General features: G+C 41.6%; 1 protein-coding gene across 5 annotated transcripts in view; it reads left to right on the top strand.

Moving 5' to 3' along the window:
• Nucleotides 1–14,770, top strand: part of ZGRF1 (zinc finger GRF-type containing 1) — a 619,324-nt gene that overhangs the window by 407,149 nt on the left and 197,405 nt on the right. For all 5 annotated transcript variants that reach the window (XR_014978114.1, XM_085641436.1, XM_085641435.1 and 2 more), the window contains 3 exons: nt 1,126–1,262; nt 2,727–2,873; nt 12,086–12,200. Coding sequence is in view for 4 of the 5 variants with exons in the window: in XM_085641436.1 (XP_085497562.1) it covers nt 1,126–1,262; nt 2,727–2,873; nt 12,086–12,200 (399 nt within the window). In the remaining variant the exon portion in view is untranslated. The remainder of the gene's footprint in view (nt 1–1,125; nt 1,263–2,726; nt 2,874–12,085; nt 12,201–14,770) is intronic.

Below are 14,770 nucleotides of genomic sequence, written 5' to 3'. Positions count from 1 at the left end.
TTTAGAAATGATTCAAACTCAAACTCAATACAGGATCCCACCACTGCTGAGATTTGAGCTTGAAATTTCAAATTTGACTTCCAAATTCTTAACCACCTCTGCTGGTGGCGTCTCTGGGGCGAGGTGCTGGGAGGGAAAGACACAGGCCAGTCATTTTCCCTCCTTAAAGATGGAGAGGCCCCAAACAACAATATATCAGCCTTATCTGGGTTACATTGTAACTTGCTGGCCTGCATTCAATCAGGGACCGAACTCAGACAAAGTATAAAGGTCTCCAAGGAGTCCAAGCACTATTTTTCAAAAGAGAGGAACAGCTGCGTATCATCAGCATATGAAATTATCCTTGCACCGAATTCTTCCACCATGGGGCCCAACAGGGCCTTATAGTAATTGAACAAGGTGGGGGTCAAGGATGAGCCATGCGGCATCCAAGATTGAGGGACTTGGTATCTGATGAGAAACGAGGCATCCAAGCTTCTTGCCATCTATTATCCAGAAAGGAAAAAAACACTTGAGTGCCTGATCTCCCACCCCTATATTTATATGCCTTTGAAAAAGAATTGGGTGGGAGATGGTGGTGAATGCGGCAGATAGATCTAATAATATCAAGGCCGCATTATTTCCTTGAATTATTGACCACTTGATAGAATCTATTACTTCAAGGAGGGCTGATTCCGTGCTATGACACAGCCTGAAACCAGATTAAGAGGAATGTTCAAGATATTCTGAGAGTTAATCATCTTTTTCAACATTTTGGACGCCACCGGCAGAAGTGAAATAAGACAGAAATTAGTAAATTGGTTCCAATCCGTTGTAGGCTTTTGTAACATTGATTCATAATAATTATCTGTACCTGCATATACTTACCTTCACAGCATTTTAGTCTCCGTATTCTGGCTGTAATATTATTGTAGCGCTATATTTAAAACTCAGTATTCTGGACCTATACCTTTTACAGTGGTGTTCGTTGATTTGCAACAGAGGCAACTTCTTTTCTTGTAGTTAAAGGAATTTACCAGACTTTTTAGAGAATGCACTGTAGGCAGATCTAACTATGCAAATAATAAAAAAATAATATACACCTTTCTGCTCTCTTACCCTGATGTTCCTTTATTTTTATTGCAGAAAACCATTTGATTATAAAAGACAATTTGGAAAATTTAGAAAAAATATGAAGATCGACTCTGAAACTGCTGAGATATCCAAAAGCAAACTATATCTGAAACTAAGCAAGAAGGAGAATGCCTCCCTTTACAGCAAAGGTAAAAAAAATAATTCAGTTTGTGCGTTTTATTATTTTTTATTGATGAAAAATGCATAATAGATGTACAAGAGGGCTTCAATCGGAGAACGAGTGACGCCACATTCTGTAGTACAATTTTCTGCAAACACTGAAAAAGAAACTCCTTATTCAGTATCAACTTATGGGAGAGGGGGAATTAAAATAGAAACAATGGAGAAATCCACATCATCGCTAACTCTGAACTGTTTTTTTTAACTTCTCAAATCATCCTCACGCCATAACAACCTTGGGATGCGGCCCGAGCGACTGCCAGTGGCTGAGAATAATTCAAGTGCAAATATCTACCCCTTTTCTTCTCCAGTGGGTCCCCCTTACCCACACTGTTGCCCAGCCTGCTACTAAGTGTCTGTCTTTCTCAAAAGCCTGTATTTGAATGCAAAGTTTGTGGGTGAGGGGAATGCCCAATATGGCTGCCACCATCAGCAAACTTGTGCTGCCCATGTTCATGTGCTGTATTTGTTGTGAAAACGGAGAACTTTTCGTATCTATTAAATTAAACAATAAGTGAGTTACAGTCTTCCAAATTATGTGTTCCTGTTAAAGATCTGTATCCTAAGCATAAACTTAACTTCCATAATGCTTAATTATAAACTTTAGGTCATTGTACAGTTTGCTAATAATAGTGCTTATAAAGCAATCAGCACAAGTATTGATAGCCCAGTAAGCAAATATGGCTTTATTGATGGTTTTCTAAAGTTGTCTAAAAAATGTATTAGTAATTAATTTAAACAAAAGGGCTCATATGACAATTCTTTTTGTTCCTGTAGTCATTTTTGCCAAACGAGACAAATTATTTAGGGTTGCATATTCCAATCGTTTGCCTTCCTCGTAGGATCAGAACCTCTGCAGCAATTTCTTATATGCAGGGCCACTGGAATTATGTGGCAGGTGATGAGCAAATTATGTGGCAGGGTTAGCTAAATTATGCGACACGAAGAGGCAAATTATGCTGCAGTTTGTGATAGTATTATTTCATTGTTTTGTTATTTTTACACATAGTAACACTGTCTGTGAAAACGTGTCACCAGTTTAACACATAAATACAGCGATAAGCAATTAAAAGATGTCTAGTCAACCTTACAAAGGGCTTCCACTGTACGGAAACACGTTGCCACATTTTTAGTTACCTTTGACCCGTCTGAGCTACAAAAGATGTTTTTTTTCGAAATCTGCAAAGTATGCAGCAGAAGATATGGCAACTGCAACAAATCCATAACTATGCGGAAAACACCACAGCTGCAGAATCACATAAATGCCGTAGCCCTGATTACATGGAATGTAGTTTTGCCCTGTCAACTACTTCGCAAATGAGAAAATTGTTTTAGACAAATCCATTGTTCTTAATTTGAGTACGTATTGTAACTAAGTCTTAGGTATAGCTTTTTGACCCATGATACATAATGTTTTTATTTGTTTCTCGCAGATGATCTCTGGGTGGTTTCAAAAACTCTAAACTTTGATCCTCTTGATACGTTTATTGCATGTAGCGCCTTCTTCGGACCATCCGCCATCAGTGAAGTGGAGCTGTTGCCTTTGCAAGGGTACTACCCCTCTAACTGGCCCGCCAACAGTAAGTCTGACATTGCCTAATTCTGTCACATCACTGCAACACAGTTGGAGTGTCTTCGGAATGTCAATGGGATTTGGTTACACTTTATATAAGCTAGTGCTTTTCAACTGTCCTTCCAAGTAGCTGTGTGGTACATACAGAGGAAAAACTCATTTAATAATGTGTTATAATGAATGCAGCCAAATGCAAGGTCTTGAATATAGGTTGCGTTTGCATTGGCATTGTCAAAACTGGCTACAAGTCTTGTCAATTATCAGTGTATTTAAAGAAACATTCATCTGCATGATTATTTTTATATTAATTTTACTCAATGTAACTAGATTCCTTTCAAAACTTGTTAAATTATAGCATTGATGTTATCACTGATTTTTTAAATAGATAATTTATGTTCTACTTACAACTCAAAAATAAAATAAAAAGCCCAGTTACTCATGATCTTAGATCACATGTCATCACTGATGCCATACTGGGTCAAATCAGACTGTAAGGTTACTGCCCTGCCAGCCCAGCTTCAGAGGTACCAGTTCTGGATCCGACCCCGACATCAGTCTCGGCTCTGAAGCCGAATTCAGCTATGTCTCAGTATTATTATAAGATTACTAAGGCAGAGCCAGGTGTGTTGGAGGACTCTCCAGCAGTGCTTCTGCCTCAGTGCCACTATAATGCATTGATGTCTTCTTTCTCTCAGATTCCATAGAAGACCTTTAGGATGTTCCACTTGATAGGGATGATGAGGTGGCAGACAATTTGTTTTCCCCTCACTATACTGATCGTGGACTATATTTAGACCTCCAAAATGCTGGTTGTCTTGATACCTCCCCAGAGACGGCATTGGGTACCCACTGGGGACTAAAGGTGAAGATCAATAAAACATTATCATGGAATTATAATTTTAGGCAGTGTTTAACATACTAAATGCGAGAGAAGTGAAGCAAATTTTAAATATCCAGATAAAAGTGCATGATAGAAGAATAGGGCTTTGAGAGGGCAGTGCTGCTAAACTGCATACCATATTGTACAAGTAGGAAAATTGCATTTTGGAAGAGATACTGGCAAGAAGAATAAAACGCATAGCACAAAGAACAGAACTCCTTCTTGTGAATTATACTTTAATGTTCATTGTGTTTATTTTGTTTACTGTTTTGTTTTTCCTGAATTTCTTCTTTTATTTCAAGCTGTTTCATTGAATTTTGAAAAGATTCAAATAAGGCGAGCATAACTAAAAGCAAAGAAACAGAAAGAAGATAAAGTATACCACATGGTACAGTTATTGTCATTTTCTGTGAAGGGCCTAATAATGATATCAAAAACATCAGCAAATATAAGGCTCAAATTAAAAATCGTTATCTCCATTCCATTCCATCGATTTTCTTGCAAAAACAGTTTTTACAGGGTAACTCGTCTCTATATAGTCAACAACTTGATTAATAATACAAATAAAAAACAATTAAAGGTGTAGTTTTTTCCTGGTGCATTGTGTGTTTTTGGAAGTGTTTGCGAGTCTCCTCAAAACCTAAACCTCTTCTTCTAACACGAACAACTTCCAACGTCTACCAAACTCTAAATGGCAAGAATGTGCAAAGTATGCGAGCCTACAGCACTGTGCTCTAACAGATAAGGATAATTCATATTTCCATTCAACAACAGATTGGAGTAATACATCTTGACATATAAGTCCCCTCAAGACAAATGACAATATTTATGTTCACAAAGGAGTAAAGGAATATTAAATGGGCAGGAATCCAATGTGTTGTATTTGTGGGTAATAACTGAGAATCAAGAAAAGGAAACTGGTGTTCACTTAGGTGGCATCATCAAGGAGGTTTCTTCTTCCAGAGGTAAGTATCCACTGTGTTTCACAGTTAGTTTTAACTGTTGTGTTACTTGTGCCTCGCAGAAAACATAGTCATGCCCACCAGGTATACACAGAAATCTTACGTTCTGATTTCCATTCAGGGAGGATGAATTTATCATGTACGTTTATGAAGAGGACTTGAAATGGTTACTTGCTCTCTTTTCTGATTGAGGTGGGGCAGTTAAGATTGCCAAAGCAAAGGTTGTTGGGGTTGAGTGAGATATATATTTTGGGTCTTTCTGTGATGTATTAAGTAATCTCGATCCATGGGGCAGTTTTAATATGTATCTCTTGGGAAAATGACAGTTTCTACTTCATAAGCCTATGCATAGCCTGGAAAAAGCCAAAGTCTAATGGCCAACGGGTAAACTTGTGTTGCAGATTTCATTTCCGGTAGAACAATTATAGTTTTGAACATGATGGTTATTATGAAATTCTGGTAAAAAGCCTAAAGCTGATAAAGAACAGTTATACAGTGTAAAAATAAAAGTAATTCCTATTACTGTGTCTAGTGATGTGAGGAATTGCATCCAGTTATAGATGGTGCGTCCTGTGCTAACATATCAGTCAATGAGTTTTGTCATGATTGCTCCTTAAAGGAATCCGTGATGTCTTGCCCTTGGATCTGGTTGTTTGCTGTGCCTCTGGGTTTTGGTTCCACCTCACTAGTGATGCTGAATAAGTCTGAAATGTGGCTAAGCTTGACTGTGTTTCTCAGCAGAGGATATGGTGTTTTGGCTGAACTGCTCCTTTTGGGGTGGGTTGAACATGACTATACCTCACAGTGAGGTCCAGTAAGTGCGAAACAAAACTGCTTCTGCTTCTGCTGCTGCTTGTGTTGCTGAGCAACAGGGACATGGCATAGTAGTTTCAGATTGCCTGTCCCTTTTGAGGCAGGACCTAGGCTGATTGGTATGCGGGTGGTCTTTTAGTGTAAAGGCAGACAGAACCAAAACAATGTAATAGGTGACTACTCATAATTGTCAGACGTTAAGGCATTTCCTTTCACTTCTATTTATTTTTCCTCATGTTTTGTTGGTGCTCATTGAAACTAACATACCTCCATCAGTTACAAAATGGGCATGTTCATGACCAAATAATTGTGTGGCATCCAAGAGGTATCACCAAGTACCACAATCTTACTTTCAGCTGGCAAATTAATTTCAGCCTTTGAGGCAAGTATGTCCTATCATTCCAAACCCAAGATGAAGAATTTCAGGGAAAACATGAGTTCTTAAGGAATGCACAGAAGTCCTGGAAATATCCCCGAGTTTCTTCCATCCTCCTTTGCTCCCTCTTAAGATTTTCACACCATTTTGACTACTGAGCCCAAATCACACTGATTCAGTCCGTTCTGTAGTATGGAATTGCTGTACTCCAGCACTACCACAACTGCTTCTTTCTAGGCCGCCTCTGCCCCATTCCGCATCTCCAGATCTTTTGCAAGAGGTTAAGATTTGCCACATTTTAAGAGTAATAGAGCAGGTTCCTTCCTCAGAAAGGAAAGGGAAGTAGGGTAGGGTATTATTCCCCTTACTTCTTTGTAAGGAAAGAAAGGTAGGACTTAGCCTTACTGTGGTCCTTATAAATTCACCCACCTACCCCTTCTGCAGATGTTCAAAATGCTGACTTTGTCTCTGTTCTTTTCATGTGTTCAAAACAAAAACCCTTTGGTCAGTGGAAATGCCTGATGCTTAGTTAAATATACTTGTCTTACACCAACACAGAAGTGCCAATGCTTGGTGGTGGCAAACCACCATTACAAAGACAGAAAGCTGTTCTTGAGCCTGTACACAGCCTGTGGGTTTCATAAATACCCTAGGCTTGCATGGCTAAAAGTCTGTAATGAAAAATGTCTGCTACTACCCAAAAAAAGACTATTAGTAATGCTATATTCTGGGGTCACAAATACTGCCTTGTCCTGGGTCTTCATCATTATCTTGCTTCAGAAGACTGCTCTAAGGTCTTCTGTCTGAGAGAAATCACTTTGTAAAATGAATAAAAGATGTTGGTGTATATCTATACAAAAGAGCGATACATATCACATGACTCTGCACTAGGAAAAAACCATACAGATGGTCAGAGTATTGAAGACTTCTAGTAAAATTAAAATAGTTGTCAACCTCACTGATCACCGCTGAAGCTCTAGTATTCTATAGAACTGAAAATGTTAAGGATCCTACAACCCTTTGGGTTATGCCAGTGAAGAATGACAATGATGTTTGAATGATTACATTTCGTGTGCCAGGAATTCCCAGATCTTAGCTACAAGCTACCTGTTTTTGCTGCTTGCCAGAAAAAAATTGAACACTTCATTTCAGGCTGTTGGGCAGTTTGGGTAGCCTTCCTGACACGTTCTTAGAACCTTGTGAGGGAATTGAGAGTCAACTGTTGCTCTTAGCCTTCCATAGTAAGCTGAATAAAACTGAAACTTCTTCTCACTGTGTCCTGATAGATAGTTCCATGATCATACATGCAGATACATTTAGGACACTTTATCTCCACTATGACAGAGGAAAAGCAAGTTATTGCAAAGGTATCACCATCTAGTAATGTTTTAAGCTACTGAGTGGAATCAATTATTTTTCCGTAGAGTAGCATCATACTAGCTTTGGCAGCACTATTATAAGCTCAAAGATGGACTACTACAACTCTCATTTGCTAAGAAGCCCAAAAAAGACATTCTAAAGATGCAAACTTTGTTATTCTGATGGTTGTCTGCACATTCTTTGCCTTTCGAATTTCATCTGACGCCACACTGGACTTGGAAAAGTTTTCTAAAGATTTCTCTTGTACTCTGTTGGCTGGCGTCAAGGCACTCTGTGTCTGACTTTTCCTGCTTTCAGATGTGATGGTGCTGAGCCGTTTAGAGGTGCCACCCCTAATTGCAGATGTCCATTCCTTTTTTTCGTCCCCTTAGACATGAATCTGTAGCTCTACCACCATATGTTTGTTGGTGCTTACCGGCCCCCAAAAATGGTTTTGGTGACTGTGTTCAGGATGTCTCCCTGGAAGACTACAGGCTTCAAACTGTGCCATACCTGCAGGAGGCAGATGTCAGTTATGGACCAGCATGATGTCAGACTTTGGTATCTCGGATCCAAGCATGATTCAAATTTATTTGACAAATGCTCCCTGATGCATCCGAAGGCCATCTGGGTGCGGGAAGTGAAGCTTTACATCCCTGAACACAAGAAGTGGGCCCGTTCCGGCTGCAAGTACTAATCTCAAGCCTGGTCTCCGTTATTGGTTAAGTCTAAGAAGAAGTCTAAGGATAAATCTTGGCACAAACAATAAATCCCCCTGTTGCTTCCAGTCCAGACAGAGATCATACAGTTGGTATGCAAAAGACCTGACTCCACACCAACTGCCTGCTTCTGACCCTATTCCAAAATTTCAGCCGATGCACCCTGAATTTCATGGACTATCCATGACTCCACAGCAAGTAGAGGCCTTCAAGGAGGCACTTCTACAGCTCTTTTGGATAATTTCGGATACCCCTTGAGGGCCTTCATGAATACGCTGGGGGACATCAGTCAAACATCCACTAGTGGGGCCTTCCCTGCCGCCGACTGAACCGGTTAGGCACCATCTGCAAATGCCAGGCTGTGCCTTGACTCCTTTAGCCAAAGGCATGCTGGTTCAGGTTGGTTTGGTACCAGGCCCAATTATACCGATCATGGACTATATTTAGACCTCCTGATACCTCATCAGAGGCGGTATTGGATCACCATAGGGGACCCCCACCGAGTAATGGTGTAGTACTACGCTGTGCAACAGAGGTGTTGAAACTTCAGTTGCCAATGATAGAAAGTAAGGCTAATCTGCTTACCGAAATGTTGAAACCTGGCCCTTCAGCTTCAGAGCCTTTACTACCAGTCAGTGAAGCCCTGACAGCCACTGTAGCTGCAGTGTGAACAAAGGCCTGCTCTGCGCCCACGTTACGTCGCCCCTTCACTAGGCACCATTGGCCTGCTCTGGGTGTCCCAGCCTTCTTGACTCAACACACAGCACCAGAATGTCTCGTTGTGCAGGGTTTGGCCAACAAAGTAAATGCCAATGTCCTTTGTTTTGCCCAACCTGATAAGAGAGTATAAGCACATTGATGAACTTGGTACAAGAGTGTCCTGCTCCCCCAGTTTTGCATTCTAATCTTTGAACACTGTCTGCGTGTGGAGCAGTTGCTTCATTGCCCTGCAGGATATGCTAAACAAAATCTTGCCAGCTGTCTCTGGGGAGCCTAGAAATACCTTTTTATAAACAGTCCGTGACTGACAGTGTAGCCAAATACACTTTGTGGACCAGTTTGGATATCACAAATTGTGTAGGTTGTTCTATGGGCACCGGTGTGGTGATTTGTCATCAGACGAATTCAGCTTTGGAGTGGGGAGTGGTTTAACGATAGCCCTGCTGCATCCCGCTCCTTGGACCTGCTCAACTCGGCCCTCCAGTTCTCTCCTCGATACCAGAAGTTCAGGGGTTGCTACCAGATTCTAGTTTACTGGTAGAGGTAGCCATCTCAGTCCATGCAGCAGCCAGTCCAGCCCTTTCATGACTCCAGTGCTTGTGGTAGTGGCATAGGACAGGGCCTGCAACAGCATGATCACTCCTCCTTTTTCCCTGCTGACAAGCTGCTCCGATTCTCCCTCAGGGAGTCCTTGGCAGCCAGTGGGCTGCAGGATGTGCTTTTACTTGCCCAACTGGCATACAGTTAACTCACAGGTCCTACAGGTGGTCCATCATGGTTTCTTCTTACCCTCTCTGTAAACCTCACTGATGCACATTCCTTGGCATGGGAAGGCTCCCTAGACTAAACGGAGATCAGCGGCACCACATGAACCTGTTGGAGCTGGATCTGCACGTCATTTGATTGCTTCCATGAAGGGTAACCCTGTGAAAATTCTGATGGACAATACAACCGCCATCTGATACTGCAACAAGCAGGACAGTGTGCGATTACTTGTGCTATACATCAGGTGGTGAGACTGATGTTGGTTGAATCTTCAACAGATGTCCCTGACTGACAACCATCTGACGGAGTTCAAGAACGCCAGTGTGGACAAAATTAGCAGGCACCAGCTAGCTCACCATGAGTGGCATCTGCTCCAGAGGTATTGTGCTCAGTGGGGTGTGCCTTGTGTTGCTCTTTTGGCTGCCGTTGAGAACACTTAATGTCAAGGCTCACTTAGGGGTATGTGTTCAATCCTCTGTGGGAACTTGGTCTCCTTTACACATACCCACCTCTGCCACTGCTTCCCCGGTTTCTGAAGAAGACCAGGCGGTGCTCCAACCTGCGGACTCTGAGCATCTTCCTCCATTTCCTCACCACTTCAACTTCTCTTTACCTTGTCATGAGGACCTACTTACTGAACAACAGCCAGGGTTCTCCACCCAAACGTGCACCACCTGCCTCTCCATGCATGGAGATTAAGCGCAATGAGCTGAGTGCATTCAATCTACTGATGGAGGTGGAGGATGTCATCTTGGCGGCTCGCTGTCCGTCCCTGAAGTCAGCGGATTTTGGATGATGATCAAAGTTTGTGGCCTGGTTTGTCGCCAGTTGTGATGCATTTTTTAAAGAACTTAAATGCGTATGTTTCCTCCAACATCTTTTGTTATGCCGCAGTGAGACCATAATTTGGTTCTTACTTTCTTGATGTGCACACCTTTCAAGCCTATGCACAGCTGTGTCTCGAGGCTCCTGACCCTTAAGACTGTCTTCGTCAATACGATTACTTCTGCATGTTGTGTCAAGTGAAGAACAGGTGCTGTCAGTGCACCATTTTTACGGAAGGGTGGTACTTTGGACCCTGGCATCCTTTCTGTTTAAGGTGGTGTCTCCCATCCATGTGGAGTAGTGCACTAGTCTCCACACACACTTTGCTCTGCCACATCCCTCTAAGGAGGAAGAGAGGCCCCCAAGAGAGCCCTAAGCTTTTATACCAATTGGAGTTTGAGTCACTTGGTGGATGACCCATTTTTTGTGTGATTTCCTGGAAAGAAGGAAAGGACATTATAGAAATGGATCTTGTTTAGATGGACTATTCTCTGCGTAATAATGTGCCATGCTTTGACATGAAAGAAGCCTCCTGCAGACCTTTAGGCACATACCACCAGAGCTAAGGATTCTGCCAGAGTCTTGGCCCAGAGCGTTCTGGTGCTGAGTATCTGCCAGACAGCTACATGGACATCCATCCACACATTCACCAGGCATTACTTGCTCTCTTATATCTTGTGTTCATAGGGAGGGCGCTTTTGCTGGCTCGGTCCAACAGGAATTCCTGGTGTGAAGTCCACTCCTAAGAACAGCCACCTTTTGGGAGGTACTGCTGTGGAATCTGTTGAAACCTATCTACAGTTAAAAATATCCATCAGAAGAACAAGTTACTTACCTTTCGCCACATGTTATTCTACTTATGCATCCTCTAACCCAAGCCTGTTTACATTTCAGGGACATGTATTTCTGAAGCCTGGTTACCTAATGCTCTTCTTCTTTCATTATCTTTGTCTGGGAACCTGCCCCACATGTTGAAATGGAAATGAGCCAGGACATTTTAGGAGAACATAACTTTTGTGTTACTTCCATTATTCCTTGTTCTGTATTCACTTTTGTTACCATCCAACACCTTGCCAACTACTCTCACCATCAACACATTCCAGTACTCAAAATGGCTTTGCCAACGGGGGAATTCAAGGGTGTGAGCTACTGAGTGATGATGGGATCCTGGTCTTGTGAACATGTGTGGCATAGATGTGTCTTACCAAGCTTTGGTTTAAAAAAATGTGAAGGAGTTTCTGACCCCACAACTAAGCCACACACATTGGTACTAGATAAAAGGCCAAGGCTACGGACAAATATGCTGTAAAGTATCCTTATCCGGTGCTTGATATGTAAAAGGATATGTGCCGCGGCTCTCGTGTGGAGGCCACTGCAGCTTTCAACTCACATAACCCATGCCAGCTGCCGAATGACAGTACATGCACAGCTACTAACCTTCACATGCATACAAGTTAACAAGTCAGACTATTCCAGGCCCCCAAAGCCAGAAGAATGGCTTGGGAGGCAGGTATTAGTCATTGCTAATGTAAATTGAACAAATAAACCGCTGTTTTTGTGTTCATACCTAAATTAGCATGACAGCGCCACCATGTGGCAGACTGTCATAGCCCCGGTGCTGGTGATAAGGTGCCGGTGCGGAGCACCGGAAAGCACCAGCTCAAATTAAGCACTGTCCTTATCTAATATCTTTATCGTTTTTTATGATGCAAGATAAGATTTTGTAGTACTTTAAAAAAAAATGCTAGATTGTTAATATATTTAGTATTTCTAATAATTTTGTTTTGTTTGGTCTTCTAGTGATTGTCCATGCCCTGTTGGTGTGCAATGCTAGTAGTGAACTAACAACTCTGAGAAACATACAAGAACATTTCAACCCTACCACTCTCCCAATAATGCCATACCTCCTACAAATGTAAGTAACCACACATTTACATTTATTTTCAATTTAGACATCTGTATTCCTGCAGCCTGCCAAAATAAACCATTTCTTTTGTTCATCATGTTTCTCTTTACTCACTGTACTTTGAAGACACTCTCCACATTCAGGGTTGTTTGGCACTCCGACTAGGAGCACCTGACAACTGTGCTGCTTGAAAATGAAACTGCTAGAAAAAAGTTGAATGTGCTGACTCCAAAAGCCATACATCCGCCTCTGCTAGTATTTTCCTCGGCACTCCATGCAGAGTTTTATTTTATATACCTGACCTGAGAATACTGTCAAGTAGTAATTACTAATGCTTTGTATGGAGAGAATATGTGGGGCTATGCCAGTGTAACCTATCTCAATAGAGCGGAAAATTAATTTCTTAGCTTTCTGGTAAGCTTACCTAAAAGCTTCCCATTAGTTCCTCTATTTCATGATTTAGGGCTACAGCTGGTGGAGAGAAAGGTCCGATTATGGCCCCTCCTCGTTTGGTGGAGATTAAAGCACATTCCTGCTCTTTCTGAATATTACCTTCCTTTTAAAGAAATTGTTAACCTTGATAAACTCCATGCCATTACGTGGGTGACCTTTATAAGGGATCTGTTGACGATGCTTGGGTTGGGCGAGTATTGGCCTGAGGATTCCCCACCACTATCGCGAGAATTGCTGAAAGTATCATACTGGAAATTGGTCACCAACATGGAACTCAAAAGAGAGGATCTTGGTCCCTTGACAGATGCCTTTTTGTGCATTAAGCTGCAGAGCTCCTTTGCGCCTTTCCTTGACTTTATATTGTCACTTGGGGACAGAGCTTTGTTCCTAAAGGTATGGTATGGTATGCTACCCATTTTGTCCTTTACTGCAAAATGGCAGCCTATAACTGCTAGCAGGGATACTTGTCCAGGGTGCTCTAGTACACAAGAGACCTTAGCCCATCTTTTCTTCTTCTGCATAGGTTATACTCTGACAAGGAAAAATTTGGTTTTGCCCATATGCAGGTTGATGGAATGCCGGCAGTACTCTATTGCACTTGGGCTACTGTGTGTAGAAACTAGAGAAGCCATAGTGATCGCATTCGCCAAATATCTGAAATTGTGCTGGGACATTCGGGTTAGTGCCCTAGGAACTTGAGATTGGTGAATCAACAGAGTTATAATCTGGGATTCAGGGGCCTTTATTTTCTCCTAATTGGTTGTATGTAAATGATCTTAAATTAGAGATTGTGGCGAATTACATTATTTTATTTAAAAAAGGAAATGTTTTTAGGTGACATTTCTTATTAATATTTATGCATTTTCTGGATTATATTTTGTATCTAATATTTGTATACATTTGTCTTCTTTTTTAATTTTAGACAAATCCTTTACTGTAAATTTTAACATTTTAATTATGGATCGTTTTACTGTGATGTTCATCTATGTACTTTGATGGTCTTAAATGTACCATAAAGTTATATGATGAGTAATTACTAATGCTCACTCCTGAAAATATTTGCCTGCTGCTTTTTTCAGAAAATGATGATTTTTTTTTTTGTATTTTGTATTGGGTATTTTTGTATATTGTCTTTTTGTATTGAACAATTTCTATTTATGACATCCGGGGCAAGTGGTGGGCTGGGTGCTAAAAGTAGCCTTGAAAGTGCCTTCATTTGCTAACTTTCCTGGCAATTGTGAGAGGTTTTGATCTCTGGATACATACTTGTAAAGGTGTCAATTTCTCACAAAAGTTATACTAGAAGAAAAAGTGCTTAAACTGAGCATGCACTTTGTGCCTCAGTATAGTTTGTCTATCAAGTACTGTTGCTGATGGTGACATTTCTGATGGATACTTCTTTCTGAAGATTCCTCACCCAGTGGATGTCGTGAGGTGCCACACTGGATCTGGAATTGCTCAGGCAGGCCGGCAGATAGTCTCAACAGCCTCCACAGTGATTTTGTCCCACTTGTGGACAGTCTGACAAGGATCTGCATACAGCGCCACCCCTGCGCACTGACATCAATTTCTCTTTTTCAGCACCTGCAGACGTGGATCCAGAGCTTCACTGCTACTAATTTTTTTATTTTTTTTTACAGAAGTTTGTTAACTTTTTAGGCAGTGCGCATGGATGTCACCACCAAAACTGACAGGTTACGAGCTGTGCAACATTTGTTGCCATCAGATTACTGTCATGGATCAGGATAATGTCTGTCCTTGGCACCATGGATGACTCCTGCAACTAATGCTCCCTGATGCATCCAAAAGACATCAGGGAGTGTGTAGGAACCTGGGGTCACCAGGCCCTAAGGGCGGTAACGTGGCGCGAGCCGGTCGGGCAACCAGAGGGCTATGTGTTAAGCAACCATACACCACTCGCTTCTCATGGACTAGAGTCACACACAATAAGGGACGCCACACCGTTTAAATTATGCAAATACTTCAAGTTTATCCAAGTAAAGCTGGTCAGTTGCAGTTCAGGAAATAACAAGGTAATACATGAATCATAATACCATCGTTCAGTACATGCGACACTCTGGGTGATATCTATGCAGTGCCTAACCTCGTTCATGTACCCACGCCCG

The sequence above is a fragment of the Triturus cristatus genome, chromosome 2_2 (assembly GCF_964204655.1).
Source record: "Triturus cristatus chromosome 2_2, aTriCri1.1, whole genome shotgun sequence".
In the NCBI taxonomy this organism is placed as follows: Eukaryota; Metazoa; Chordata; class Amphibia; order Caudata; family Salamandridae; genus Triturus; species Triturus cristatus.
This window is presented reverse-complemented; position numbering and strand designations above follow the sequence as displayed.